Raw genomic sequence first — 27,998 nt, 5'->3', positions numbered from 1 at the left:
GTGATCATCTTCTTTAAAGTCACCCTTGGTTCAAACGGGATGTTAAATAATGATAATGAGGATGACAATAATTACTTCATTTCTATAGCACTTATCTAAACAAGGAACACTGGAATAAAACAATGGTTAGTGCAGCACAGTAATATTTTGATTGATATGATATGATATTCGCTTGTCTATGTTTATCTGTGACTACTAAAACTCGCTTGGTACTTTTCTCTCATTATGAAAGCAAAGAGTAAAAAAAATGTTAGCGTCTAAAATTGCACAGCAATCCTTGTCAGTACATTTCACACACACACACACACACACAGTCTGAACGGCCTGTAGCTCCGCCCCTGAGGCGTGTAGCTCCGCCCCTGAGGCATGTAGCCCCGCCCCTGAGTTACGCCCACGCAGGTGTTTAAAAGTCAGGAACTCTCCATCAATGATTCACTGTGCCGCAGCCCGTCAGAAGTGACCTGAGACCGGCTCCTCTGCTCGGACTCTGCTCCTCACCGCCTGCACACAGGTGAGCACACACTACCGGACCGACCTCCACACCGGGCATGTGTCTGTCTGTTCACCCCCCCTCTCTTTGTTCCAACATATCCATCTTTTCTTACTTTTTCCTCCTCATCGGTGTGTCAGTGGTGCTTCTGCGAAGGACTCCGTTAATCGACTTTATAGTGCACTGTTATCAGACATTGAGTCTGTATCAGGTCATCGGTCTGCCTGTCATATCACTATCATAGCCTTTTGCTAATTGCTCAGGCTGTGATATGTTTTTGAAGGATTCAAGTCATATTTTTTTTCATTATTTATTATTATAGTTATATTATCTGTTATGAAAAGTCTTATCATATGGGTCAAAAAGACTAAATAGTTCATAAGTGGTATTGGTCTCCTACAGGAGATTAGGATACTTTTATACATATTATTCTGGATTGAGTTTTATTGATCCTTGGTTAAGGATGATGGATATTTCAGGTCTAAAGACTGAAGGGAAACTCTTGTCTGTTTCATGGAGGCAGGTTTTGTTTTGGTGCAGGGGCGACTCAGTGATTCAGAGTCTGCTCAGTAAAGCTTTGGACAGACCGCTGCAGTTCGTCTGCAGTGGTCTGTTGTTGAATGTCCACAGGCAGGTTTACTTGTCTGTGGAAGATCATTGTTGTTAAAAAGATGGTGATCACAATCTTTAACTGTGAAATATGTGGGGTCAGTTCAATCTGTTGACAGGCAGATTCTTTATTTTGCCCTTATTTATTAATAATCCTTTGCTGTTCCTTCCCAGCATAATTCACTTTGACTTGACAGCCTATTCAGGAAATGCTTTTTATTTTGGACTTGCTGTGTCTTTATCCGAACTGCAAAGAAAACAACAGCTTTTCCTCGATTATATTATTCCATGCATTCAGCTTTTTGAGTTATATTTTAATGTTAACACTCGCTCTGTCTTGTTACCTTATCCAATATGTCAGCAAGGTGCCGTCTCCAGGTACTGTAGATCTCAGGTAGATTGAAAAATGTCAAACGATTTTTTTGAAAAAAGTTTGTATTGTAATGTACTTATCTGCTCCAAAATTCAAACTATAGATGCTTTTGATTTTAAATCTTGTATTTTGACACTAGGTTCTCCACAGGGTCATATTTTCTTTTATGGAATGCAAGGGTTTATGAATTTGAGGCTGTTCTGTGTGGCTTCATCAATTTTGTAGAATAACAGTTAGGTTTTTGAATTTTTTTTTTAAACAATTAGATTTGTGCTTTTATGCGTACAATTAGGGAATCTGGCCTGGAGCTCCTGAAGCAAAATTTAAAATAAAATAATTGTCACTTTTATTTCATTTGTGTTTGTGTGTGTGTGTGTGTGTGTGTGTGCGCGAGAGAGAGAGAGAGAGAGAGAAAGGCGGACACCTTGGTCATCCCATATTATTGTTTATAGATATCAGACACAGTGAGACACAGCAATGTTTATCATGGAAACATGTTCAGTGATACAGTCCCCAAACACGCAAACACACACACGCACGCACACACACATACACAAACACACACACACACACACAGACAGAATATATTCACAATGTCATTCATTGTGTCTGTTGCTCCAGCATCTTGTTTCTTACAAACCCGAATTACCGGATCCCGTGGATCCTCGGGGGGTGTCACACTGAGGTCAGCAGTGGATTTGGTGGGAGTGGAATGGATAAAAGCCATGGCAGACTGTAAAGTAAGTCCTTTTAGTTTTTGGTGTTTGTGCCATTCATTTAATTTCATTCATTTCCTATGTAACCATGTGACAAGGGGAAACATGCCTGCTGCCCAGTTTAAATTCCAGTTATCAGACAAGTTTGTCTGATTTCGTGTCATGTCACATTATATAACGTCGGGTCATTTCAAGGTGTTTCCACTGCTGCTTCTATAAAATTGGTTTGCAACTCAAACAAACCAAGTTCCTGTTGAGGATTAAATACAGTTTATCAGATAATCTCAAACCGTGAGATGTTTTCATCAGAAGTTACACAGTAATCATGCCGTGTGCAGCAGAGGGACTCAGGTCTTGCCTTTCCTGTCACTGTTACCAGTGTGTGGGGGGAAATCCTTGAAATCAAACCTATTTGATTATTATGCTCATATTAAATGACTGTCACAGTTGATTTTTCCTTTTCGTGGACAATTTTTTTTGTGTCACACCAGTGTGCACGATTGTTGCAATACATAAGGAGAGAGAAGATAGTTCCCTCTGCATGTCTTCCAGTTGAAAAAGCATTGGGAACATGGCTTTAATTATGTTGAGTGACGCTGCTGCTGAATGAAATGATTGAAAGTGACTTGTTTCGACAAATGAATGCAAAGTGTAGTTTTCAATTATCTTGTTGAATTGTATTAATCTTTATTTCATTTTCTCTCTCTCTCCAGCTGCAGTCTCCACCGTCCTCCTCCGCTCATGCTGATGTCAACCTGGGACCCTCGGCAAACCCACAGTCAGTAGCTCTCTTCCCATTGAGCAGCATGTATTGTTACACACAGAGGATGTTCTTTTTAATGGCGGCTATACAAAAACCAACTGTTTGTGTCTGATAGTGTAACCTCACCGGTCTGGATCAAACATTTACAGACGATTTTGTGTCACAATTCAGTGAAAATCCCACAAACAACATTTTTTGTATTGATTTATCCTGTATTTTATGCCTCAGAAGACAGATAATTGAAGACAAATGTCACTTTTGTGAGAGAAATTACAAAAGTCCAGCGTTTGTAAGCTATTAGAAAATGCAGTGCTTCAGGCTATTGTGTAATCTTGTTTAATGCATTTAATAGATTACGCTCTGTCTTGTTTCAGTGCCAGGCCCACTGACTTTGACTTCCTGGCTGTCATTGGGAAAGGGACCTTTGGAAAGGTAACAATGAGACAATAACTTATTCATATCCAATCTGTGTGTCGGCTCAAAATGTCATTATCTTCTCTCAGCACTTTGCCCAATCGCAACTCGTTCAGTTGACATATTCGGCGAAAGCGATTCAATCCAGACGAGGCCCCCGTGGCATGACCTGGCGTCGAGGACATCAAAATAATAAAGTCTGGTGCAGGTATTAATGGTGGGTCGTATAGATTAAGAGTCGCTCTCTGTGGAGCAGCAACATTTATTTTATTGTGCTGACCTTGTGAGACAGAAGAGAGCGAGAAGAAGAAGGAGAGCGCGATAGTGAGCTGTCGCTGACATTGCAGAGAGTCGACCTGCTCACTAATGTCTGATCAAAATGTGCTGCCAGATTCATGAATTATTAACTTTACAGTCCACTGAGGCCCTTTTTAAAGGTACCTGGTACATTACCCAGTCACAGGAACTGCATAATAAATCAAACGGCAGCAGAGGAGCATTTCACAGAAACAATACAGTCCACTCTTAATAGGATTTTTTCCACCCCGCGTGGTTTATATTTCGACACAAAACGAACAGCGTTGATGCTGTTTGGGTTCCCTCTGCCTCTTTGTATCTAACACTTTCTCAGGATCATCTGTTTCCACAGATCACGTATCTGTGTTGTGTGTGCTGATCTCGCAGAGGATTGGTGTGCGCAGGATGCGGGCGCAGACTGTTTACTAAACTAACCACTCACAAACCAACCTCCATGCAGGTCCTGCTCGCCAAGCTCAAAGCCGACAGCAAATTCTACGCCGTCAAAGTGCTGCAGAAGAAAGTCATCCTGAAGAAAAAAGAGGTGGGCTCCAGCGTGTCGGGCGTTTACAGTGAATGCTCTTGGACAATTGTCATAACAGCTGGTCCTTTCTGAATTCATCTTTTTTTTTCCGTCTACAAAGTTCATCATGAACCCAACCTCCACATTAACACAAACCAAATCACACCTAAGCTCCAATGTTTACATCCTCAGCGAGTTTTGATTTTCAGAAACATTAATTTTGACTTTGCGATCAGGCTTTGCATTGGAATCAAAAATATCAAAATATGTTTTAAATTACAAATATACTGCTGCTTTTACACACATGAACTGATACAAACATACAATCTACAAACTCTTGATATGATGTCCGTGGGCAGTTTTAGTTGAATAGAGATTTTAACTGGGGCGTTTGAACTACACAGTGCTTTGATGTGCCACGCTGTTGGTGGAGGTGGAAAATACCTCAACTTGAGCCAAGAGGAAATAATAATTTGTGTGTGTGTGTGTGTGTGTGTGTGTGTTCGCGCAAGTATCTTTGAGTGTTATTAGTAAACAGTGTTTTGACCCAGCAACAGAATCGGAATCTTATCTAATCTACAGCTTGTTCTCGACAAAGAACATATTTTACAACTCCCAGAAAATAAACAGGGCCACCTATGTGTTTATGTAACGACTCACTCGGATCATCTGATCAAACACAGTCGTCGTCCTTTGTTATTCTGCTGGGTTTTTTAGATTAGAGATGACTTCAATCTTCTGTTTTAGTCTTTTTGTAGTTTTATGAAACCTAAATTCAAACATCAGTCTCATAAACCTCAGAAAAGCTGAATAGTGTGACCTTTCACCTTCAGTCTCTCCCCTTCTTTATCATCGTCATGCACATTTGTTGCACTCGGCATTTGTTTGCTGCGCAGGGGCAGATTAACTGAAGCTCAGCTAGTTGACTTCAGTTTCTTTCCAAAACATTGCAAAAGATTCAGTTTTTACCTTAAACAGCATTTAGGCTATTCCATTTTACAAGTACACAATATAAAAATCTCATTCTCAAACTCTGAAAAAAAAAGATATTTTCTATTCAATAGTTCCAGGATCCGTTCTGCCTTTAAATGAAGAATCACTGTTGTAGGACTGCTTTTAAGTAGTATCAGTTGTGTATAAATTGAATTATTCTTTTTTTTTTCAAACTTAAGATATTCAAATTTAAAAATGCAACATTTTAAAAGAAATTGTGAATGTGCTCGCTCGCTGTGGAAAAATGATCAAATAACTAACTGCAATTTAATGCAGGCTGTATATTTAAACACTCAAACGTGTATTTCTCCCTCTGACTTCTTCTAACTGGCCACATCGCTTTTGTGGTTCCTCTCTCAGTGGAGCCAACCTGAAGAGAAACAGTTCCTTTGGAAAGCACTCATGGAAAACCAAGCAAGATTCCTGCACATGTCCTCTCTTTTGTTTATTGTTCATTTACATCCCGATGAACTATTCTCTCTGAGCCCCAAGATTTAAATGTTTTTATGTCACGTGTATATGCAACATAGCAAAGGAGGCTCTGAAACGTCTCTTTTCATTCTCTACCTTCAACCGCTCCGTTTCCCCTTTTTTTCACTCCTGTCTCTTTTTAGCAAAAGAACATCATGGCAGAGAGAAACGTGCTGCTGAAGAGTCTGAATCACCCGTTTCTGGTTCGGCTCCACTACTCCTTCCAGACCCCAGAGAAACTCTACTTTGTCCTCGACTACGTCAATGGAGGAGAGGTACCACTCTTACAGTAAATAAGTCAATACATGAACATGAATAAATGGATAACGTACAAATAATATCTAGTGTTTTAGCCCAGACAATGATTGAAAGTAAATTATTATTATTTTTGTGATATGTGTGTGTGTGTGTGTGTGTGTGTGTGTAACCATTGGTGTTTGAACAAGACTGATGTCCTTTTTATTCTTCCCTCCGTCCTCTCCATGCACCTGTCTCCTCTCCTCTCTTTCGGGCCCCTGCAGTTGTTCTTCCACCTGCAGAGAGAGAGATGCTTCTCTGAGCCCAGAGCGAGGTTCTACGCCGCCGAGGTAGCGAGCGCTATCGGCTACCTTCACTCTCTCAACATCGTTTACAGGTCAGGCCCGACAGACTCGCACGTACACGGTTGCATGATTCTTAAAATATGAGGTAAATTCACAAATGATCCTTCTTCTTTTTTTTTCCCCCACACCGATAATCTTCTTGTTCATGTTCACTGCAGAGATCTGAAACCAGAGAATGTTCTTTTAGACTCTCAGGTAAGACAGATTCAACATGTCTGCTTCAAGGCTTTTTGAAATTGTAAACTCTAACTCCTTTAATTTGTCACCACTGTAAAAATAAAAATATGTCCTGTTTGTGTTCTCTGTGTGCAGGGCCACGTGGTGCTCACAGATTTTGGGCTGTGCAAAGAAGGTGTAGAGCCGGAAGGAACGACCTCGACTTTCTGTGGGACTCCAGAGGTGAGTGAAAAATATTCTCAGTATAGGGAAAGGGTCATCATAAAGTCATAAAAACAAATCTGTCATGTTTAAATGTGACTGACGCCTTCAATTGTCTGAACATTTTGTAGCAGAGATTGTAAAGGTCACGTGTAGTAAGTCTCTTTCTCCTTTCCTCTTTTCTACTCGTCTCTCTGTCTGCAGTACTTGGCTCCAGAAGTTCTTCGTAAGGAACCATATGACAGGACAGTGGACTGGTGGTGTCTGGGAGCGGTTCTCTATGAGATGATCTACAGTCTGGTGTGTGTGTGTGTGTGTGTGTGGTTGATTCAGGGGTTATGTCTTTTTTGTTAAATATACAGATGCAGTATACCAAATCTTCTGGTTGACATTTAAAATAATAGTTTGACATCAAGGGAAATACACTGACTTGCTTTTTTTTCAAGAGTTGAAGGAGAAATAACTGATGCCTCTCTCAAGTCTGTACGCTCAATATGTAGCTACATCCAGCAGCCGTCTAAAGTATCTCAACAGCATCTCTGAAGCTCACTGATTTTATTTAATCAATACAAAAACCAGCGAGGCAGTGACTTCATAATTACCGTACAGACTCGAGGGTGGCGTCGATCTTCATCCTCATCAAACCTGACAATGAGTCAAATAAACATGTTTCCCAAGATGTAAAATTATTCCTTCAAACCCAAGTGGGGTGCTCAATCTCACAGAGTAATCAAAATGATCCCTGGATCGATAAATGGCTATAAAAATATTTATATATTTTTTTGTGTGTAAGAAAACATTTCTGGCCTGATGGTGCTGGAGGAAAGATCTGAGGACTATTGAACCCTTCAGATTCTGCCTCTTGAGACCATGAATGTCCGCTGCTCAGTTTTTCCACAAACCTTGTTATGATTCCATGTATTGATCAAAGAGTTGTTTAGACATACAGAATGTGCACATTTGCATTCAAGTGTAAATGAATTTGCGTTGTTTCCCTTTTCATTTCCCCCTACACACGTGATAAAGACGCAACCTCATACCCCTCATGAAATTTCAGTTTCTTAATGAAGGAACATTTATCTTTGCTGAGTCGCTTTGCATGATTTCGTACTAATGGTGTCTGTACCCGTCCCTGTGCGTCAGCCGCCGTTCTACAGCCGCGACGTCGGTGAAATGTACGACGGGATCCTGCACAAGCCGCTGCCGCTGCCTCAGGGGAAGTCTCACGCCGTCTGCTCCCTGCTGGTGGGGCTCCTGCAGAAGGACCAGCACAGGCGCCTCGGGGCCATCGCCGACTTTGTGAGTGTGATGTGTTAAAAAAAATGTCTCTCAAATGTGGCTGCACATTAAAACAGATGGCTGCCCAGACAAGCCATAAGCTTAGTCTTAGACGAGGGATATTTTCAAAGGGCAGCTGCATGAAATGATGCCTTGACTGCGGACTAGTCTTTGTGCCTCCTAATTCAAGACTCAGAATATGCTCATCTTATTTTCTCTTTTTTTTTTAAATTTAAATGTATGCATACTTTTGTCTTTCTCTCATAGTTAGAAATAAAGAACCACACCTTCTTCTCTCCAATCAACTGGGACGACCTCGACCACAAGAGAATCACTCCTCCTTACAACCCGAATGTGGTGAGCTTTGTGAATCTGTATCTTTTAGCCTCTTTTCATATCAAGTCTGTCCCTGTGCTCCGTCCCCTACGTATTCCGGTACCTTCTCCAGTGTCTTCTCCTACCTGGAGACACATTTTCCAGTGAGCTCAGCAAACAATACCCCTGTTTGTAGTCTTGCCTGAAGCTTATCCACTTCACATTTTTTCAAATCCCTTTATCCTCTCGTTCAGATAGACTTCAGCTCACCGGGTTACCTTCTTTATAAGTTTTACTTGTGTCACTTGTGGTCATGTTTTTTTATTATTATTTTTTGTCTCAGCTCGTTCTTCACCTCTTCGCGTTTGTGAAATAGGAATTGAAACATCAATTGATGTCCATCAGGAGGGTTTTTCATGGGGGCAACCCTCAGCAATTGTTTTGGGTTAGGTTGAAGGGCTCTTATTTACAGAAAATATATCATTGTGATTAACTCACAGATATCCATTAGCCGTGTAGCCACTGTACTAAATGAGTATATGCAGTTTGTGAATCTGCAAGTAACCATAGTAACAATAATACTGATTTTAGGCACAGCGACCAGTGCATCTTGCTATAAAATATGAAAGAGCTGTCAGGAGAAACTTCTCCTCATTCCCTATAATGATCTCCTCTTTCAGAGAGGCCCAGCTGACACTCAGCACATTGATCCAGAGTTCACCAGAGAAATGGTTCCTAACTCAGTGAGTCGCACCCCGGAGCTCAACGCCAGCACCAGCTGCAGCAACGCCTTCAACGGCTTCTCCTTCGTCGCCACCGAGGACAGCTTTCTGTGAGACTCATCTCTCTTAAGATTATTTTTGTTGGGCTTTTTTCCGCCTTTAATTTGACAGGACAGCTAGGTGAGAAAGGGGGGAAGACGTGCAGGAAATCGTCACAGGTCGGATTCGAAACCTGGACCTCTGCATCGAGGAATAAACCTCGAAGTATATGCGTGTGCCCGCTCTATCCACCGAGCCCCCCCGGCCACAAGAGACTCATCTCTCTTGAGGTAGCTAGAGATCTCGTGGAAACAAGAGCTCCTCAAGTGCTATGGTAACCACCACAGACGTCCCACAGTGCATCTGTCATGATTGACTAATTTCCAGATTCTCCCTCTTGGGAGTGTGGCTTATATGAAACAGTTGGCAAATTAAAGGGGAAAAAAACTACCCAAATTGTCTCGGTAAGGTTGTGGGCCACCACGAGCCCTTCAGTGTCTGAACTCTGCTGGAGAGGAGGACACCATTTTTCCAAAATATAATCCCTCATTTGATTTGGATGTTGATGGTGGAGAACGTTGCCTAACAAGTTGGTCCAGAATCTCCCATATCTGTTCAATCGGGTTGAGAAGGACATAGCTTGTGTTTCACTTAATTTTTTCATGCTCATCAAACCTTTCCGTGACCCATCGTGCATCATGGTTGGGGCCGTCGTCGTGCTCTTCTTCCACTGGTTTTTCAGGTTTTTCCTTTAAGTTATCACCTGTCTGTGTGTGCACCTTTTTAGCCGCGACGTTTTCCCAGGCCTGCCCTCAGAGAAGTTGCGGCGGATCTTACCAAATATACAGGGCCATAGAAAGTGGGAGCATCCTTTTTTTTTTACATCTGCAGAGGAATGAAGAACGTGTGATGCTGGAGTTACACAAAAGTTGTTTTATAATAACTTTAAACACATCTGTGCACATTGTGTAGGTTATGTTGTTTATGTGGTTTGCTATGTGAATTGTGCTTCTGTTTGATGCATTGGAACTGTGGAAGGTCCTCACATGTTTGTCTGGAGACTATTACAGCCTGTAGATATCAGACAGTGAGAGTAATTCGTCAGGCTAAAACATGTTCACGTTGTTATGAAAATTCTGTACCTAACATCTGTAAATACTCAGTAGCGAGAGGATTTTATCCGTGCAAACCATGAAGTGCCTCTCTGTTTCAGAAATGACTGGCAGTGACGGGAGACGCAGACACTGCATCTTCTTTTAATTATCTCCATTATATATGTGTTTTTGCGTCTGATATTAAAGAAGCACCAATTCCTGAATATAACATGTTATTATTTACCTCTTTGGTTTTGTTTAAAGTTTTCATTTCGCAGAATACCCTATCAGATGCTTTTCTATGACACTGAACACACTGATGGGGAAATAACAGTAAAGACGGCTTTAATTGTGTCCTTTTTACATGGTGTCAATTCTAAATATAAAAACTCTCAGGGACAAAACGCTGATCTGACTCTCCTGGTTCACCTTTTTGCCTTCTAAAACTGTAACCCTGCATGACAAGCTGTCATTCCCTGACTGATTCTGTAAACAGAGAGCTGACATCACGCTGCCAGCAGCAGCAGCATCATTAAGAGCTGACGACAGCAGAAGGAAAACAATCTGTGTGTGTGTGTGTACATAGAAAACTTGTTAATAAATCAGACAGCTGTCAAAACATTGTCATGTTCTTTTGAATGAACCATTAAAGATGACTGGAGCATAACAGAAACAATGTTTTTGATAATTAAGCAGCTTGTAAGTGTCCGATGTTCGAAGGTGCTCTGACTTTGCTTGAGTATTTCTGTTTAATACTTAGCTATAGGTACATTGCCCAGCTAATCAAAGTTATTTGCAGATTATTTTTCATTTAAAAAATGCTGAACTTCTTAGAGTGGATGCATTTTTCAGTTTAAAAAAAATCTGGAATTCAGTCCTCGTGAAGTAGTGAAAAAAAGAGATGAATTTACAATTTTGTAAAAGGAACAATTTCCCCAATTGTACTGCCATGACATTTCCATTCTTGCTTGTTTTCACGATCCACACACTCATTTCTAGAACATTCGTAATATAAGCTGACTTCAATTCATTTGAATATTCTCATTTCAATGCGAAATAAGATTTGTTTAGGACTCAATTATAACTAGAAATGTCTTTTGCAGGCCAATAGTAGATTACTTCAGAAGAGTTCTTTAACTTGGGTAACATCCAGCTGATCATACTTTTGTACTTTAATCTAAACACAGTTTTGAATCTAGGACTTGTGTTCAAATACTGCATGTTTCTGGACTTCACTCGAACCTCAGACCACTTCAGTCTGTGAAGACATTAGGTCAACACTTGCACCAGCTCCTCTTACCCCCTCGTGGTACAGTGGTATCCAAGTCGTGACATACTGATGGTTCGGTATACAGTGTGTTTGTGTGTGTGGATGTGTGTGAAACCACGCCTGTCCACAAACTGTATTCATCTGTGAACAGTGCAAACAGGTGCTACTGGGATTACTGTACCCATAGGAAACAAGTAAAACAGTCAGTAGTTAACAATGTTGTTGATTAAATGTGCAACAGTTTAACATATTGATGCACTGCATGTATATGTGTTTTTGGACAGTTTGTGCTCTATATTGTGCAATGTCTGGGAGGCAGAATGCCTGCAGACTCGAGGATGAGCTCAAAGTCCCTTTGGCACCAAACTTGTTTCATTAAATAAACACACTTGACTTTGCATACTGACCCTGACACTGAATCAGCTACATGCAATTCAAAAATCATTCACTGTGATACAGTGAATAGTCTCATTGAAGGGAACATGAACGATGCAAAAAGAAAAGATAAAATACAGACTTTCACTTAGAGGGCAATGGTGGCCTTCAGGCTGGAGTGGGCTTGTGTTGCCAGCTCAACAGCCAAACCCCAACTGTGGGCGCTTCCAGGTGCGAACATTTGCAATGTTGTGAGTGTGAGAAAAAACAGAAAAAAATAACCTTGCAATCAGTGAAATGTCCCTGAATACAATCGACCAAATTATGATCATTTGTATTACATGAAATCATAATGACCAGCAAAATAGATACTATATAAATCTATATAGCAACAGTATACAATATATATACAGAAAACCATAAAGACCAGTGAAAATTAATAAAACTTTTTTTTATTTATTGCTGTAATGACTTTATAGAATTAGGGTCATTTCCCCCCGAAGCTATTCTCCACTGTGCTGAGTGTTTTGAGTGGTGGGATAAAATGTGGGACAGTAATTATAACTTTGTTTCTATGGCAACATATCAGTGTCTTCCGGGAAAATAAGCCAATGACATCCACAATTGGTAATTATTAGACAACAGATTAATGTAATAAACAAACTGGTAATACAGAGATAAGAGTGAACAGGTAAAAGAGCAAAGGGGATAATTCTTGGAAACGGTTTCAGGTCAAGAAGTCTGAAAGGACAAATGTTGCAAGAGGATGACAGATAAAACAAATAACCCAGGCAATGTAAAATAAGTCAAAATGGATATATAGACAAAAAGAGATGGGTGTTACATTTTCAGATTACTTGCAGTACGACATAGTAGTCACCTTAACCAGCAGAGGGTTGTTATTTTGAAATTTTCCAAATATGATCAACAGGTCAATTATTAATCCTAACAGTCACATTTGTTCACCTGTAGAAATGACTTTGAAAAACAGCTCACAACCCGAATCGCTGTAAAACTGCCCCACTTAGTGGAGAAAAAAGAGAAATACAACACACAGTTTGTGGCGTTAATCTGCTAATGGAACATAACTAATAAAATACACAAACAAAAATCACACATTCAAAATTGCACTTTTACAAATTTACATACAGTTTATTACAAAAAAGGTTTCCCACATTTTTTGCCACCTACATTGTGTGGGCGCATATTTTTACAAGCGTGGCTGAACATAACAGCTTTAATGTGTTGTCAAGGTTCAAAGGCTGTGTTGTAGTGATACACATTCAAAATATGTTCTTTTCTCTGACATAGAAGGGACAAAAATTAAGAATATCAACTGCACATTTGATTGGAAACACACTGGTTCAGGTTACCATAGTGACTGTGAGGAACCCACAGTTGCTTAGCAACACTGTTGACGAGAGCAGGGATGACGCTGATACAGGCAAAGTCAACATGGCTGTACAACTTTTTTTACAACACAAACACAATTAATTGTTATACACATGTGCTGCATATTTATATAAAAATGTGCCTTCATGTGACAGTTTTGGGGAAGACACACCAAAAATTAAGCCAACCTAAATAAAAAGAGTAGCCTTTAGTTTAAGTCTCCCTGTTTAGGATTCATTACTTACCAATTATTATTTGTTTATAGCCACAACTTGTAGCCAAAAATCAGCTCCAATAGATGAGCATAATCTCGGTGATAAGCTTTTAGTCTGTCTTATGTTTCTCAAAATGGAAGGTGAACGTCGACAGGAGGGGCTCAGTGAAGGGAAGTAAAACAATATGACATTAGCCATTACATTAGTTTTCAAAGGGACATCACATGGGATAGCCTCAATGTGCGTCTTGTGGTTAAAGAAATTGTTCAGAAAGAGGTTGTTATAATTTTTAAACTGTTTTTCCTACTTTCCTGTCATCAGAAACTGAAAATGAGCCTGAGGACAGACCCATTTTTGCAGTTGTCTGTAGTCTGATGTTATGTCAAAGAGCAACATGACTTTTTTTGTTAATTCTGTGTCTATGGATTTGTGTAAGCCTATCAACCTTGTTGTGACACCGAAGTTACAAGCTACAAACATTAATTACAAACATTAATTTTGACCCTGTACCTCTAAGTCGACCTGACACTCCAGACAGAAGAAATCAAACTGTCCAATCAAGGCCAGAGACCTGCCCCTACCTTGCCTCTGATTGGACAAAGAGGGCGAGAGGAGAGCAACTCAGCTGGGTAATTTTTAACAATTATTAGTGCTTGAGCTAAACTGAATAAATGAAAGGGTATTTCAGGATTGCCATTTAAATGCTAAATTGTTGTCCCCCTTTTATTATCTTGTTTTATTATATTTGCAACACAATATATTGTAAACATAAAACAATAACCCACCATCAAGATTTATTCTGATTGGAGGGTCAGTGCTGAGCTACAGTCAGGGTCAAAATATGTGCTTGAAATTTGGAGCTTGTGAATTTGTGTCTCCTCCATAAACTTTGTAAAACTGATCAAAATATTTGTGCACAAATGCGATGACACATTTGTGTTTGTGTTGTTTTTACCATAGACTTTTTTTGCTTCACAAATTCACAAATTCAAGTACACATTTTTACATCGACTAAAAAGTAATATAGGCAGGTTGTGAAATTATTTGGGAACATAATTTCACAAACTAAAAATACGAATGACCCTTATTAGAATCTACAATTTTCATTCTTCAACTACAAATGACCCTTATTGGAATCTACAATTTTCATTCTTCATCCCTTTTTTTTTTTACATTTCATGCAACTTCACCGGCTTATTCATATGAATTCAACCCCAAAATACAGTTTAACTTTAGCTTTGCGCAAAAGGCAGCGATTCCACCGCAATGTCGTCGGGAATTGCACTGATGTCGTCAGTTGCTCCCACACAGCCGCGACGTTCACGAACATTGGATATTTGATATTGGAGACAGCTTGTTTTTTTCTTTTCTTCAAAACATGTTTGTTAGAGTTGCAGTTAAAAGTGAAGGCCAGAACGCGCAGTGAAAGATCAGCTGTCTGAGCAACGGCAGCCGTTAGCCGTTAGCCGTTAGCCTCACCCACATGGGCCGTTTCCGGGCACCGCTCATGCACTTCGCAGCCCTGGTGTTCTTGAACAGACCTCACTTTTTCCAGTCCCGGGTAAATTTCTACTCACACCGCCACGAGTTCTGTTAACCTTCAATGTGTGTCAGTGAGGCACTTCTCGTTTAGCGTAAGTCCTAAAAAGTCCCTTTCCTTCCGTTAAACTGTGGCAGGCAGCAGGTCTACTCTGTCGGAGGCGGACGGCTGATTCAGACGAGACATGTCGCGCGGGTAAGTGAAGGAAACAGACGCTTGAGGTGTTGTTACCGTTTCCCTCTGTGGGAAATACATACCTGTGGTGGAAGCATCTCCCAGCTGTAATCACCTGACTGTGACCTGCGTTATAGTTGTGAATTAAGCGGTCGATCTTTGTACGAGTGAGACTGTGCTCGTTGTTTCCCCCGTCCCTTTAAAACAGCCGTTGTTCTGTTGTGACATGGAGCTGAAAAAAAGGCTCGATCCGGGCCAGTGTCCTCAGAAGCAGCTGCACAATCTCTAAGTTTGGGTTTTTGCAATTGTGCATTTCACCCTGCTGTCACGTCAGGGGGCTTTCTGTGTTGTAGTCACTAACATGGCAGTTATCACAAACTTGTGTTCGTGTCGAGTTGCTGTGCGCTGCGTGCACACCGCATACACACGCCGCTTGAGGCGCTCTACTTTCCGTACGGTCCGTCAACGTCTCATCAAGCGTGTTCACGAGACCTGCTAGCCAAGTTAGCTTTGGCCAAGTTACAGCCAAGTATCTGTGTTGTAAATGATGTAGTTTGTCTCTTTTTTGGAAAATTAACGGAAGTAATTTTGTTCTAAGAGTCGCTCAATGTACTGTTTACAGACACAGCATTGCGTCTGGAATTCCCATCCAGGAGGTAATGGTTTGGTTTGTAGCAGCTAACGCTAGCTGCTAAGCTATCTGAGCTCAGCGTTAGCCTGCTGCTTTTGAACACAACCAATAACTTGACCAAGTTCATAAACAGTCATTGAGAACAACATGCATTGTTGTTGTCTTTTTTGTCGTTATTTGATGTTATACAAAATATCAAAATCACATACAGTTTACAGAACGGTTATAGCATTTTGGTCCTAATGAGCATATATATTTATTTGAACACATTACAGAAAAGCTATATAGTATCACCAGTAAAGAATATTACTCTTACACTTAATTCATTTTCATATTAAGCCACCATGTAGTTGGCATTGTCAGATAGATAAGCAATCACTGACGGGAGATTTAGATTTATTATATGGTTAATATCATAGATTGTAATTTTGAGATAGCATGTCACTTCATATTTAGACGGACATTAAGAAATAGTTTCATAGGACTGTCACTCTGTTGGCTGGCAGAATATTAGTAAACTCCTCCATTCTGCTGGTTGGACACACGTGTTGCTTTGAGTTATTGATTCCTGCCTTTGTACCTTATTTGAATGTTTCATGTTCATTCCATTGTTGAGACATTTTTTAGACATGATATGAAATGGATAAGACCAATTACCAAGTAGGCTGTTTTAGGGGATGAAAGAGGAGGAATTTTACTTTCAAACAAGCCAAGCGGGTTCAGCCATGTTGGGAAGCAAAGCATTGTTGTTTGAAAACCAGTGTTAGCTGTGCACAGTTCATTTGGCTTTCAACATTGTGGAATAGGGCAACAAGAATAAGGCACCATAATGACGTGTAGGTCTGACGCCAACATATTTTTAATTGGTACTTACTTTTAGGTCAGATAATCTGGAATTCACATTTCAGAGATCAGATAAATCTGCCAATAATTGTATACATCCTTCAGAGTATCCCTGTCTTCCACCTGTGTAGTTGTTTTTACCGCAGACTTTGATTCTAACGTTCAGGTTATTTATAATGTTAACAGTGGCGTTGTGGTCTGAACCATAGAGAGCAATTTAACAGACATTAGCCAGAATTGGAATTTTTATTTGTTTTTAATCTGGGGTTTTCCATAAATGTAGCATTTAACACCACACTCCATTACTTGATGAGTTGTCTGATGCTTCTCTAATGTGTTTTCTCACTCTTGATAATTTCTATATTTTGACATCCAGTAATGTTTGTTTCAATTTTTCTCTAACTGGGTTTGCAGCATGGAAGGAGACAGGAGTAATCTGAGCATTGACACGGACGTGGGCACAGAAGAGAGGAAGGACGGTACCAAGAGTAAAGTCAAATGGACTCAGGAAGAGGTGAGTGAAAGGACATGAAAACAAATCTTCTCCTTACAACACACATATACTTATACTATAGAAACTTATTGGATGATATCTGGAGCTACTCACTAGAATTTCAATTAGATTACTTTATTAGCAATAAAAACTACATGACTAACCTACAGTTATCCTATTATGTCACTTTGATTTACCCATGTTATTGTAATGAATCCAAGATAACCTCTACCTGTTAGCTGACCTTAAAGCTCACACTTATTTAGTTTGTCTAAACTGATTTCTTCTCGTATTCAGGATGAGAATCTTAAAATCCTGATCAGCAACTTTGGGAAAAAAGATTGGAAAACCATTGCCAGTTTTTTACCTGTAAGTATTCAACAGAACTGAAATCAGTCAATAAAGAGAAAATGACTGAATCAACATTCCGAAATTTGCAACTATGTGTCTGTAATGTTATTAAACAAAAAAACTGCCTCGGTATTCTAAAGAGAAGGGATAATTTCTGTTGCACAGGGACGGACAGAAATCCATTGTATGCACCGCTGGAAAAATCACATGGATCCTGATTTAGTGAGAGGCTATTGGACCAAAGAGGAAGATGATAAGGTGGAAAAATTGCACAGAAAATCAGATTAAGACTTTCCCTTGGAATAGTGTATAGTTAATTTTGTGCTATCTCACTTTGTACCTCTGTGTTTCCCTTGGACAGATAGTTGAGCTGGTGGGCACCTACGGCACCAAAAATTGGGCCTCGATTTCCAGGCACTTGAAAGGGCGACTGGGGAAACAGTGTCGTGATCGTTGGCACCACCACCTCAACCCACTAGTCAACAATAGCGACTGGTCCTATGAAGAAGACCTCATCGTCTGCAAAGCCCAATCCATTCTGGGAAACCGGTGGGCTGAGATTGCTAAACTGCTCCCTGGAAGGTGGGTCGGTTAGTGGTGATTGATTAGCAGAAATTTAAGAAGTTTGATGACAAGCAGTCACATGGTTGTTACTTTTAATATACGTCTGTTTTAATCAGGGATGACATAGATTTTAATGTACTTTTTAAAAAAATTACTCTTGAAGGACAGACAACTTTGTGAAGAATCGCTGGAACTCCAACATCAAACGTAAAGTGGAGTTGGGCTTTTACAAAGACGATGCTGACAGCATTTCCCTTGATATTCAACAGTTTGTGGAAGGAGAGGTACAGAACTAAACTGAATGATTTTTGTGTGACATTAAAGTTTCTGGATTTACATTATATGTTATGTTACAGGTGGACTTCAAATGTGATGTTGTGTTAGATACTGAACCAGTAACTGTGGTAAGTGTTTGTTGTTGTTTTTTTCTTTCAAGAGGTGGTTTTGAATGCACGGCTGTCATAGAAAAATGTATGTATTATTTTTATATTTTTATCCAAGACGTTCTTAACTGAAATGCTTGGTTTCACTCTCCTACATATTGCTTTGCTGCAGGTCAGGCCAGACAAAGAGAGGAAACAAGATTGTCAGAAATCCAAGTGGAAGACAGCTGCTCCACCTTCACAGACTTTTGCATCAGGGAGAGAGGTCTCCTCTCCGAGTCCCTCTTTGCCCCCCAGTTCGAGTTCAAGTCCCAGTTCCAACTCCGGCGCTCCACCAGCGCCGGTGGACCAGAAAAAGTTTGTTGATGCTGCACTGAGGATGATCGCTGAGGACATGCTGCCACTCAGGTGACTTGTAGTGCTTGTGACTGTTAATGTGCCAAAGCTTGTAAATCAAAGAAATTACCTAAACAGTCTGTTCTGTCGATGATGTCATGTGTGGTCATGGTCTTTTAAGCAACCATATTTGTGTTTATTGAATTACTGAGCTGAAATCATGTGAAATCCAATCACCAGTCTAGATCACAAACAGTACTCACTGTCACACACACCACATAAAACATGTTCAATATCAATGTATCTTTGTTCCCAACAGTTTTGTTGAAGGCGCAGGCTTCCGGTCTTTCATGAGTACCATCAGCCCTGAATACAACAAGCTATCACAGCGTGCTGTGGGCCTGCAGCTCTATGATGATGTGGAGAGAACAATTAAGCCTCAGCTCATCCGTGACCTTAAAGCCTCCCTTGCCACTACCGAAGATAATGAGAACGCCATTCATGTCACCTTTGACCTCTGGACCGGGGATGGATCCCCACCAGTGGAGGAGCCCATAGTCGTCGTGCAGCTACACTTTGTCAGCGATTCCTGGCAGATCCGCCGTCCCGTCGTGGCTTTCCGACACCTCAGCCACAAAAACCTCAGCACCGCTCTGGCCAGAGAGCTGGAAGGTGTGCTGCTGAGCTACGGAGTATTTCCTCGCAACATCGGCTACATCCTCACCAACCAGTCCAAAGAAACCCTGACTGGGAACAAGTTGTTCTGCGACTACAAGATCATGTGCTCATCAAACAGGGGAGAACCTGATGGGGATGAGATGGTGGCATTTATGTCGAACCAGATGTCATTAACAGAGTCACCCTTTTCGGAGCTGCAGATGGGGACCAGGACCACGTGCGTGGTCAAAACACTGCAGCTGGTCATCAAGGAGGCACTGAAGAATTCAAGGGTGGTGGAGAATCTGCTCTCACAGGTCCACAACGTGGTGGCTTTCTTTAGGAGTAGCGCCTACTGGAGTGAGGTAAGCGAAACAAGACAAACTGATTAAACTGTATTTCTGAAATTTATGTTAGTCTGGATTAGATTCCTCCTGAAAAGGCATGTTGTCCCTGTCAGGAAGTGTTTTTCTATAGATTTAACATCCAAAAGAAGAGGCAGCAGTGCCCCAGTGTGTCTTTAATGTGTGGCTTTGAGTAAGTGTTTATTAATCAACTAAAATGAAATGAAATTGCAAGGTTTAGTCAGGATGTCACTGTCTGCATTACATGTGCATGACAAAGATTTCCTTCCTGAACTGTTTTAACATCACCATTTTGTGTCATTTTATCTGTTTAGGTTTTGTTGAAGGACTGCAACGTGTCTCTGTGCCCGTCTTCCAGTAGTTGTCGCTGGAACTCCATGATGCTGTCTTTACGCCGTATGGTGCAGGAGTCTGTCTGGAGTGCCGTCATGACGCTCCTCGCCCAGGCTCGCATAGAGGCCAGCGACCCAGCCAGTGCCCCGCCTCTGGTCATGGTCAAGAGAGAGCAAGTTATTGACATCCTGAGTCTCCTCGAGCCCTTTGAGGAGGCCTTACAGGTAAAAGAGAAATTCCAGGAGAACTGTTAGTCGCTTTGGCCAAAGCGTCTGCTAAATGAATGTAATGTTAGGTAATCTTTAATCAATCAAGCACTTCAGTCATCAGCCTACAATAACTTCAAGCTATAAGCTTTTACACAGAACTTATACATACATTTTTTTATCCAGACAAATCTTAATCTTTGTGAACTTCTTGAAATGTTGCATTCATATGTAAATGCAATACTGGGTGGTATGGCTATTATCTGTGTGAACGTTTCCCTTTTGTCTCCTCTGAGCCAGGTCCTGCAAGGAAATGGCGTGACCATCTCTTTCATCATACCCTCCCTCATTGGCCTTGATAAGACCTTGGAGAGCCGTGTCACCAACTACACCCACTTCAACAAGGCTCTGCGGACAGGCCTCCACACACACTTCCAACCCGTAATTCACCAGAAGGACATGATTCTAGCCACAGTGCTAGACCCTCGGATCAAAATGCAGGTACTGAATTAGGAAAGGAGCCTGGTTGTTCTGTCACGCTTTACCATTTTGCATTCAGAGAGCTGATGCACTGAAAGCTTCAAAATTCAGATTTTATTGATTCATTTCTGTAGAGTTCTGTCTATATATATTATTTGGCATGTGTTGTTTGATTTGAGTCAATTCCTTTACAAAATATCTCTCTGTATCAGAACTCTCACCCGGTCTTGCATACTTCTTTCCAGCCGTTTTCTGATGCCAAGCTGGAGGAGCAGACAAGTTTCCTGACTCCTCCATCCAAGCATCAGGCTCGCACCATCATAGAAGCCACATTAGAAAGCACGGTGGCCTCAGCATCTGCCCCTATGGAAGCAGACAAAGACCACACGGACAAGGAGTTGAAAAAGGAGCAGGATGGTCGAGAGGAGAGCCAAGCCAACACACTAATGGAGTCATCTGGTGAGAGCTCGGATGAAAACAACTGCGACGGTGTCAGTGGGAACGAACTCAAGCGCAAGTCCATCTTCAACTTCCTCCAACCGCCCGCGAAGACCTTGAAGATGTCGGAGCTTGACGTGTACCTGTCTGAACCACTGTGGGAGAGCAACTCCAGTTTGCTCTACTGGAAATCTGCTACTCGGTTTCCCAAGCTCCAGGGCATCGCCAAGAAGCTGCTGGTGGTACCAGCCTCCTCGGGGGGCTTCGACAGGCTCTGTCCAATGGCTGCATGTATTGTAAGAGCCAAAAGAAACCGCCTGCCACCTCACACCACGGAGAGACTGCTTCTGTACAAAAACTCCTTAAAGACGAAGACTGTTAAAAAGCCCAGTGGCGTCGCCAAACACTGATGGGTCAAGTTCCAACTGGGTTTGGTTATTCTGTCCTGTGCTCTAGCTCCTCAATGCTCATCACATTGCATTAAACAGAAACTCAGCATTCTTTAACTGTAGATGCTTGTGCACCCACATCCCACTCAGTTAAATTTCTTCAAACATTAGATTTACTGAATTGAGCATAATTTCCACTTTGTAGCAGTTGACCTCTTCAGTAAACTACAAAGAAAGTGTATTGAAAATTTGAGTCAAAATGTCTCCGTTAAAAAAAACGGTGACATACTATCAGCGCTCAGAGTCATGTCATGTCGCTGTGACTAGTGAACTCAGATGATTGCAAGTAAGAAACAGCTTCTTTTTGAGCCTGGCACAAAGTAAATGAACCTTATTTCCCAAAACGGTTCATAATAGACTTGTGGAACTAATCCCAATTTTGATTGATGCCTTTAAGAAAGTGCAGGCCAGAGGTATGAACAGGGATTTGTATTTTGTTGTTCACACAGTTGAAACTGAAGTGAGTTCATCTGAAGACCTCATGCTTTCACTGCTAGTTTCACATTGGAGGAAATAAAAAATGTGATGTGAATCGTGATGTGTAGGCTCTGAAATGTCCAACTGGTAATAATAATAAAAATACAGTGTGGCAGACAGCAATCCCAAATCTCCCTTAATACCATCGAAATAAATTTTGAAGATGCTTCAATAAGATCGTCAATAACAGCACCACACACCCGCCTGTTTCTCTTGATGCAGACATTGGATTGCATGTAAATCACAGCCTGTCAGTTACCAAAGCACAAAGTTTAAGTGATTAATATGTGAATGTAAACTTTTTATACAGGGTTGGGTCCCAACAGTAAACTGAATGAGACAGCGCTTTCTTCTGAGTATTTGTTAGAATGTAGGTTTTATTTGTTTCTTACGGTTTGTTTATATATTTCATTTTTATTGGTCATTGAAGGTGCAACAATGAAGGTTTTCCCCCGAGAGCCTTGACGATTTCTCAGCTCAGTTTTACTCTTGCACTACAGTCTGTGGTTTGAATGCCATAGACGTGCAGGATTATAAAAAAACTGAAGTCCACACTGAATAACAAACGACTGATTTTCTTAATATTGTTCTAAGAAACACTGGTGTGAACTTCAGTCCTCTGACCTCGTGCCTCCACATGGAAATATCCAGAGACTGTACTTGTATTAAAGAATAAATATATTTTTCCCATCCAGTTTGTTGTATTAACGGCCCGGTGTTTTTCATGCCCAAGTGCATCTCTGTATTGTAATGACACCTTCTGGGGAAGAATAAATTGTTATTGTTAGCTGGGAATAGTGACAGGAAAGCCAGTTTAGCAGTTTATCAGGAGCACAAGAGATTGATAAAATTATAAAGAAGTATACTTAAAATATTTTGAAATCCAAATGGATTTGGAAACTAAAACTGGGTCAGAGATAACTCATAAGCCTTGCCCTAAGACGATGGATGAATAGAGAGAGAACTTTATTCACAAGGTAGGTAAAAGACAATCTGTATATACATACATAACCTATTATACAACTAGATAAAATGGATTAAATGAACGAAATGAAAGGAACATAATAGACATGTTTAAATGCACGTGTCAGTAATTGTTCAGATAATGTTACTGTGATATCGTTGAAATGTAAACAAAAAAAAGTGTTTCTGTTTTTTATACAGATCTGGGATGAATTGTTGTCGTCATTCAGTAGTCATCAGTGATTGGCTGGGCGGATCTCCTACGTCAAATACAATGCGCCACTGTGTACGTCTGCGACGGTCCTACCGCCGACATGTGCGTGGTAGGAGACCAACTACGAAGCTGCGTTTATTAAAAATAAACATACCGAAAGAAGAAAGTAAACCTGCCGTCTGCTCCCCGTCCAGAGCCGAAGTGACAAAAGAGGACGAGTGAAATGAGTCAGGCGACTTGTCACAAGTAAAACAGCGCTAACTAACGAGCTCCTCTGGTTTCCTAGCTAGCTGCAGGTTCGCCTCCGTCATGGCTCTGTACGTGAAAGCCGCGGACATCCTGGAGAAAGCCGAGAGGAAGCAGGGCGCTCTGAAAACGCTGGTCTACGACAGCAGGTTCGAGAACATCAAACAGCTGTTCGCTCTGGTCTGTGAGGCCCAGAAGTTCTCCTCCATCCTGCAGCAGCTCATCGACTCCACCAAGCTGCTCAAGCAGACCCGGCTGAGGCCGCACCTGGCCAAGGTGCTGGTGTACGACCTGCTGATGGGCCAGGGGCTGAAGTGCGGCGGCGCCTGGAAGGTCATGATGATGAAGCACCGCTCCAGGCTGCAGGCGGCGCTGGCCCGCATGAAGATAAAGCAGAACGTCAGCAGGAACGAAGACCTGCTCCCGGCCAACGTCCAGCGGGCCGCCGGGGACCGCCTGCCCAGGTACGTGCGCGTGAACACCCTGAAGACCACCGTGGAGGATGTGGTGGACTACTTCAAGAGGGACGGCCTCTCCTACCAGGGTCAGGCCGCCAGGCTGGACGACTTTACCCTGAAGGAGGCCGAGTTCGCGAGGGACCAGCACCTGCCTGAGGTGCTGGTCTTCTCCCCTAAAACTGACTTCCATGACCACTTCCTGTACAAGGCTGGTCACATCATTCTGCAGGACAAAGCCAGCTGCCTCCCCGCGTACCTCCTCAATCCACCACCCGGCAGGCATATCATCGATGCCTGCGCCGCCCCCGGCAACAAGACAAGCCACCTGGCAGCCATCATGAAGAACAAGGGCAAGCTGTTTGCCTTCGACTTGGATGCCAAGCGTCTGGCCACCATGTCCACTCTCCTGCTCCGAGCCGGTGTCACCTGTCAGCAGCTGGCCAACCAGGACTTCCTGAAGGTGGACCCTGACAGCGCGCAGTATAAAGACGTGGAGTACGTCCTGCTGGATCCCTCCTGCAGTGGATCAGGTACAGTAACCAGATATCTCTGAGCGTACACGATCCAGGTTTCTGATCACCTGCCCGCTTGTCTTTACAGGTTTACCTTTGACATCACACTGAATCTATGGAAACTGTTGATGATTCATACCTCTTCCGAACATATATATCATCATTTATGAAAGCAATTTAAAACTGTCCACGTCATTCTCTTTTTGCACCAATCACTGCTCAACACTTCATCCCTCTGGTTACACCATTCGTTACCGTAACCTTCCCAGCCAGGGGTCAGTGGGTTGGGGTCAGGTCTCTGTCTAGTTTGCATGGATTTATTCTGGAGCATCACAGGAGCAGAGCAACACCACCAAACATTATCACATGTTCTGGCCAGTGGTGGAAAGTAGATTTACTCTAGAACTGCACTCAGGAAACATTTTGAGGTAATTGAACTTTGCTAGTAGTACATTTTATTTTACTTTCTACTTGTGCTCCACCACATTTCACAGGGAGCCAAACCTACATTTCCTCTAAACATCCCAAATGGTCATCTAAGTAACTTTTAAGACCCAGACATGTTAAATCAGCCCAAATTTTACAAAAAAAAGCTAAGATTAGAAAAAAAAATCAGAAATATGATCAAAGATTTGTGTAGCAGGACATTGTTTTTCTGCTCTTCCAATAATCATTTTATGACCCCTCAGATAAATCATATGACCGTTCAGAGTAGCCCAACCTTGTACGTCTATCTCCTCATTCCTCATATTTCAGAACCAAGATATGTTTTACCAGGAATCTTCAAGATTCCACATCATAACCAGACGCCAAAATGCTATTTTGCCTTTGACAAAAAAACAAGCATAGAAAAATAATTTCCAAGATCTGCATTGGGTCCAGGTATGGTGTGCCTCCGGGACAACACCTCTGCGGACCAGGAGAAGGATCAGGCTCGTCTGGCCTCCTTGGCCTCCTTCCAGCTGCGGTGCCTGAACCACGGCCTCAGGTTCCCGCGCTTGAAACGCCTGGTTTACTCCACCTGCTCCATCCACAGGCAGGAGAACGAGGACGTCATAACAGCCTGTCTGCAGCAGAACCCCGGCTTCAGGTAAAACGGTCCACGTTCACTTAATCAAAAATAAAAACATGGGTTTATATTATATATTGGCTTTCTTGGTCACGTGACTTGTCGTCCGGCCTTCAATCTGAATTTAGTCTGTTTTCCAGAGAGTATTTCAGCATTACAGGAAGTTTCAGTGACCTCTCCACCTGCCAGAGGCAGGTTTTCTCAACTTCCGTTTGAGTCAGGGTTTCACTTATTGCTAGTTTGATGTAAAAGTTTTACAGACACAGTCTTATTTTTGTTGAACAAGAAGAAGACGACGACGACAGTAATGTTTGTCAGTCAAGGGATAGTGAATGTTAGCCGGTTGTTCACCTTTTATTAATATAGACTTGCCAGCCGGTGTGATGATTTCCTCTGTTAAGATTACAGAGCAACTTCATTCAACGTAGTTGGTTTGTTGCACATTTAGTTTATTCACTTCAATGTTTCACTGAAGAGTGGTATGTTCTTTTTGATTGTGGAATATTTCTGTTACTTGAATGCTTCTGTGTTTTTTTTCCTCCAGGTTGGTGCCTCTTTTGGCTCAGTGGCCTGAACGAGGCCTGGAGCCGCTCACTCAGTGTCTTCGTGCCGGCACCACCACGACCCGCACACACGGGTTTTTCGTGGCTCTGCTGGAGAAACACATTGAGGCTGAGAATATGAAACAGGACCGGGATGTTGAGATGAGGTAAATGCTGGGGTATTGTATAAAAATCATTGCTATATAGTGAAATAATTATATAACTGCTGCATTTAATAGTCCTGTTTGCTCAGGATTTGTATTTCTAAGGGACATCCAGCAGAAATGATCTAAACTTCATATTTGTTGAGTTCATTTACATTTAACTATTATTTTGCAACTTGGGTTTTTATTTTAGTTCAATGAATTCTACTTGTGCCTCAGTCACCAGATGCAGTACAATCAGTTAATAAGTTTGTCTTTCGCCGTCGGCTCTGTCACAGTGTCCCTGAGGCGACGGCGGCACACGGTCCACCTGCTTCAGAGACGCCTGAAGCTTCAAAGACGCCTAAACCTTCAGTGACGCCTGAACCTTCAAAGATGCCTACACCTTCAGTGACGCCTGAAGCTTCAGTGACGCCTGAAGCTTCAGTGACGCCTGAAGCTTCAGTGACGCCTGAAGCTTCAGTGACGCCTGAAGCTTCAGAGACGCCTGACGCTTCAGAGATGCCTGACGCTTCAGAGACGGAGGACAACCCGACCCCTGCTCCACAGCTGCAGGGGTCGGACAGTACACCAGGTATGAAGAAGAGGAGGAAGAGGAATAAGAAGAAGAAGAAGAAGGCGGCCACAACAGTGGAGTGATGATAAGAAACTTAAAATAGGAATTTATTTTGCCTGGAGGGATTGTTTGCAAAGGTCTCTTAATTTGTGTGTAATCTAACTGAAAAGTAAAGAATATTTTTACTGTATCACGTCTTTGTGCCTCATTATTGTTTGATTCTCTGCAAAGCTCTTTGTTTCCGTATATTTTTTACAAAGTCAGAACAGGTAAAATCAGCCTCGATCTCATGGAAATATTATGGACAAATTTAAGACATGGGTGTTTAGGGAATTCTGTTGATACCATGGATTGAGTGCATTTTGTGAAAGAAAATATATCATGTACATTTTTTCAGAAATACTTTTCACTTTCTTTGCTAGATGACATTTTATATCCAGGTCAAATCTGAGTGCTGAGTGTTTAGAAATGACCACACAACATATTTACGCTATGGATGCACATAAAGTCATGAACCAGTGAAAAGCCAGTTTCTAGACCCGGTCAGTTTCTGTGTAGTGAAACGGGACAAGCTACAATTGCTCTTAACCCTCAGTTACTAATGTCAAAAGGATTGTGCAGTAAATCTGTGGTTCACACAACAAGAAAGACTGAGAAGGACTAAACAATCCCAGGGAAGTTTTTTTACACAAAGATCAGAACACACAATTACCAGGGCTTTACATGTAAGTGGTGTATGCTAGAGAATTGGGGCCAGGCAGGAGAAACTTAAGTCAAACTAAATCAGAGAAGTTAGTGTGGTTTCTCCTTAACAGACGCAATTTTCGGCACAATCCCTTCAATGACCTAATTCTGATTACCACGCGGTTTATGTTTTTATTAGCTAAAGAGAGTTTCCTTGTCACAAAAACTGATTCTGGAGAACAATTTCACCAATTTATCTACACAAGGCATTTTGTAGAGGCCCTCATGTGCAATAATATTCGTAGGTTGATATAATTCTTGGGAATTAATCTTGAAATTTCAAGTTTATTCTTGACAGACCAACTTTGTTCTCGATATTTAAAATAAAATTTCAAAAACAGATTTTGTTTATTCTTAACATTTCAACTTTTGTGACTGTAAAAATACTGAAGCAACATGTTTTCTCTCTAGTCTCTTCAGGCCTACGTAGATGCTGCTCTGTCCACATTTTACATCGCAGACACTCATGGGCCTGACCAGG

The 27,998-nt window shown here is 41.6% G+C and overlaps 3 protein-coding genes and 1 long non-coding RNA gene across 6 annotated transcripts; 3 read left to right on the top strand and 1 right to left on the bottom strand.

Moving 5' to 3' along the window:
• The first annotated feature begins 355 nt into the window (after nt 1-355).
• On the top strand, nt 356-10,699 carry sgk2a (serum/glucocorticoid regulated kinase 2a). The gene is made up of 13 exons (XM_035645646.2): nt 356-511; nt 2,094-2,212; nt 2,902-2,966; nt 3,326-3,383; nt 4,123-4,206; nt 5,793-5,924; nt 6,171-6,283; nt 6,410-6,446; nt 6,564-6,650; nt 6,834-6,929; nt 7,773-7,928; nt 8,175-8,264; nt 8,903-10,699. Exons 2-13 carry the CDS (start codon nt 2,198-2,200, stop codon nt 9,056-9,058), a joined length of 1,089 nt encoding a protein of 362 aa, XP_035501539.1. The 5' UTR covers nt 356-511; nt 2,094-2,197; the 3' UTR covers nt 9,059-10,699.
• Nucleotides 10,700-12,152: 1,453 nt separating this feature from the next.
• Nucleotides 12,153-15,447, bottom strand: LOC118317089. Its single transcript, XR_004795330.2, has 2 exons — nt 15,127-15,447; nt 12,153-15,037 (listed from the first exon to the last, which is right to left on the bottom strand). It is a non-coding gene; the product is annotated as an uncharacterized LOC118317089 (long non-coding RNA).
• On the top strand, nt 14,752-22,743 carry LOC118317088. 3 transcript variants are annotated; one of them, XM_035645539.2, is made up of 13 exons: nt 14,752-14,890; nt 15,007-15,064; nt 16,932-17,031; nt 17,308-17,379; nt 17,527-17,619; nt 17,723-17,943; nt 18,089-18,209; nt 18,282-18,329; nt 18,481-18,716; nt 18,964-19,666; nt 19,981-20,223; nt 20,506-20,706; nt 20,931-22,743. In XM_035645539.2, exons 2-13 carry the CDS (start codon nt 15,054-15,056, stop codon nt 21,531-21,533), a joined length of 2,652 nt encoding a protein of 883 aa, XP_035501432.2. In that variant the 5' UTR covers nt 14,752-14,890; nt 15,007-15,053; the 3' UTR covers nt 21,534-22,743. The 3 variants fall into 3 exon arrangements, with proteins under 3 accessions (XP_035501432.2, XP_047187108.1, XP_035501433.2); XM_047331152.1 differs by lacking the exon at nt 14,752-14,890 and having other exon boundaries at nt 14,928-15,064; XM_035645540.2 differs by lacking the exons at nt 14,752-14,890; nt 15,007-15,064 and adding an exon at nt 15,518-15,699.
• A 551-nt stretch (nt 22,744-23,294) lies between these two features.
• On the top strand, nt 23,295-26,963 carry nsun5 (NOP2/Sun RNA methyltransferase 5). Its single transcript, XM_035645858.1, has 4 exons — nt 23,295-24,460; nt 25,325-25,532; nt 26,056-26,220; nt 26,496-26,963. The coding sequence occupies exons 1-4, from the start codon at nt 23,536-23,538 to the stop codon at nt 26,854-26,856; spliced, it is 1,659 nt and encodes a 552-aa protein (XP_035501751.1). The 5' UTR covers nt 23,295-23,535; the 3' UTR covers nt 26,857-26,963.
• Nucleotides 26,964-27,998: the final 1,035 nt, after the last annotated feature.

This window comes from Scophthalmus maximus, chromosome 3 (assembly GCF_022379125.1).
Source record: "Scophthalmus maximus strain ysfricsl-2021 chromosome 3, ASM2237912v1, whole genome shotgun sequence".
Classification (NCBI taxonomy): Eukaryota; Metazoa; Chordata; class Actinopteri; order Pleuronectiformes; family Scophthalmidae; genus Scophthalmus; species Scophthalmus maximus.
The sequence above is the reverse complement of the archived record's forward strand: the minus strand, read 5'-3'. Positions and strand labels throughout refer to the sequence as shown.

Bases quoted from the DNA above. Each gene is read 5' to 3' on its own strand.
- nsun5 (XM_035645858.1), top strand. From the start codon at position 23,536: ATGGCTCTGTACGTGAAAGCCGCGGACATCCTGGAGAAAGCCGAGAGG. The intron at 24,461-25,324 runs GTACAGTAACCA...CATTGGGTCCAG, and splicing joins TCCCTCCTGCAGTGGATCAG to GTATGGTGTGCCTCCGGGAC. The intron at 26,221-26,495 runs GTAAATGCTGGG...GCTCTGTCACAG, and splicing joins GACCGGGATGTTGAGATGAG to TGTCCCTGAGGCGACGGCGG.
- sgk2a (XM_035645646.2), top strand. The intron at 5,925-6,170 runs GTACCACTCTTA...GGGCCCCTGCAG, and splicing joins ACTACGTCAATGGAGGAGAG to TTGTTCTTCCACCTGCAGAG. The intron at 6,284-6,409 runs GTCAGGCCCGAC...TGTTCACTGCAG, and splicing joins TCTCTCAACATCGTTTACAG to AGATCTGAAACCAGAGAATG.
- LOC118317088 (XM_035645539.2), top strand. The intron at 17,620-17,722 runs GTGGAAAAATTG...TCCCTTGGACAG, and splicing joins CCAAAGAGGAAGATGATAAG to ATAGTTGAGCTGGTGGGCAC. The intron at 20,224-20,505 runs GTAAAAGAGAAA...CCTCTGAGCCAG, and splicing joins CCTTTGAGGAGGCCTTACAG to GTCCTGCAAGGAAATGGCGT.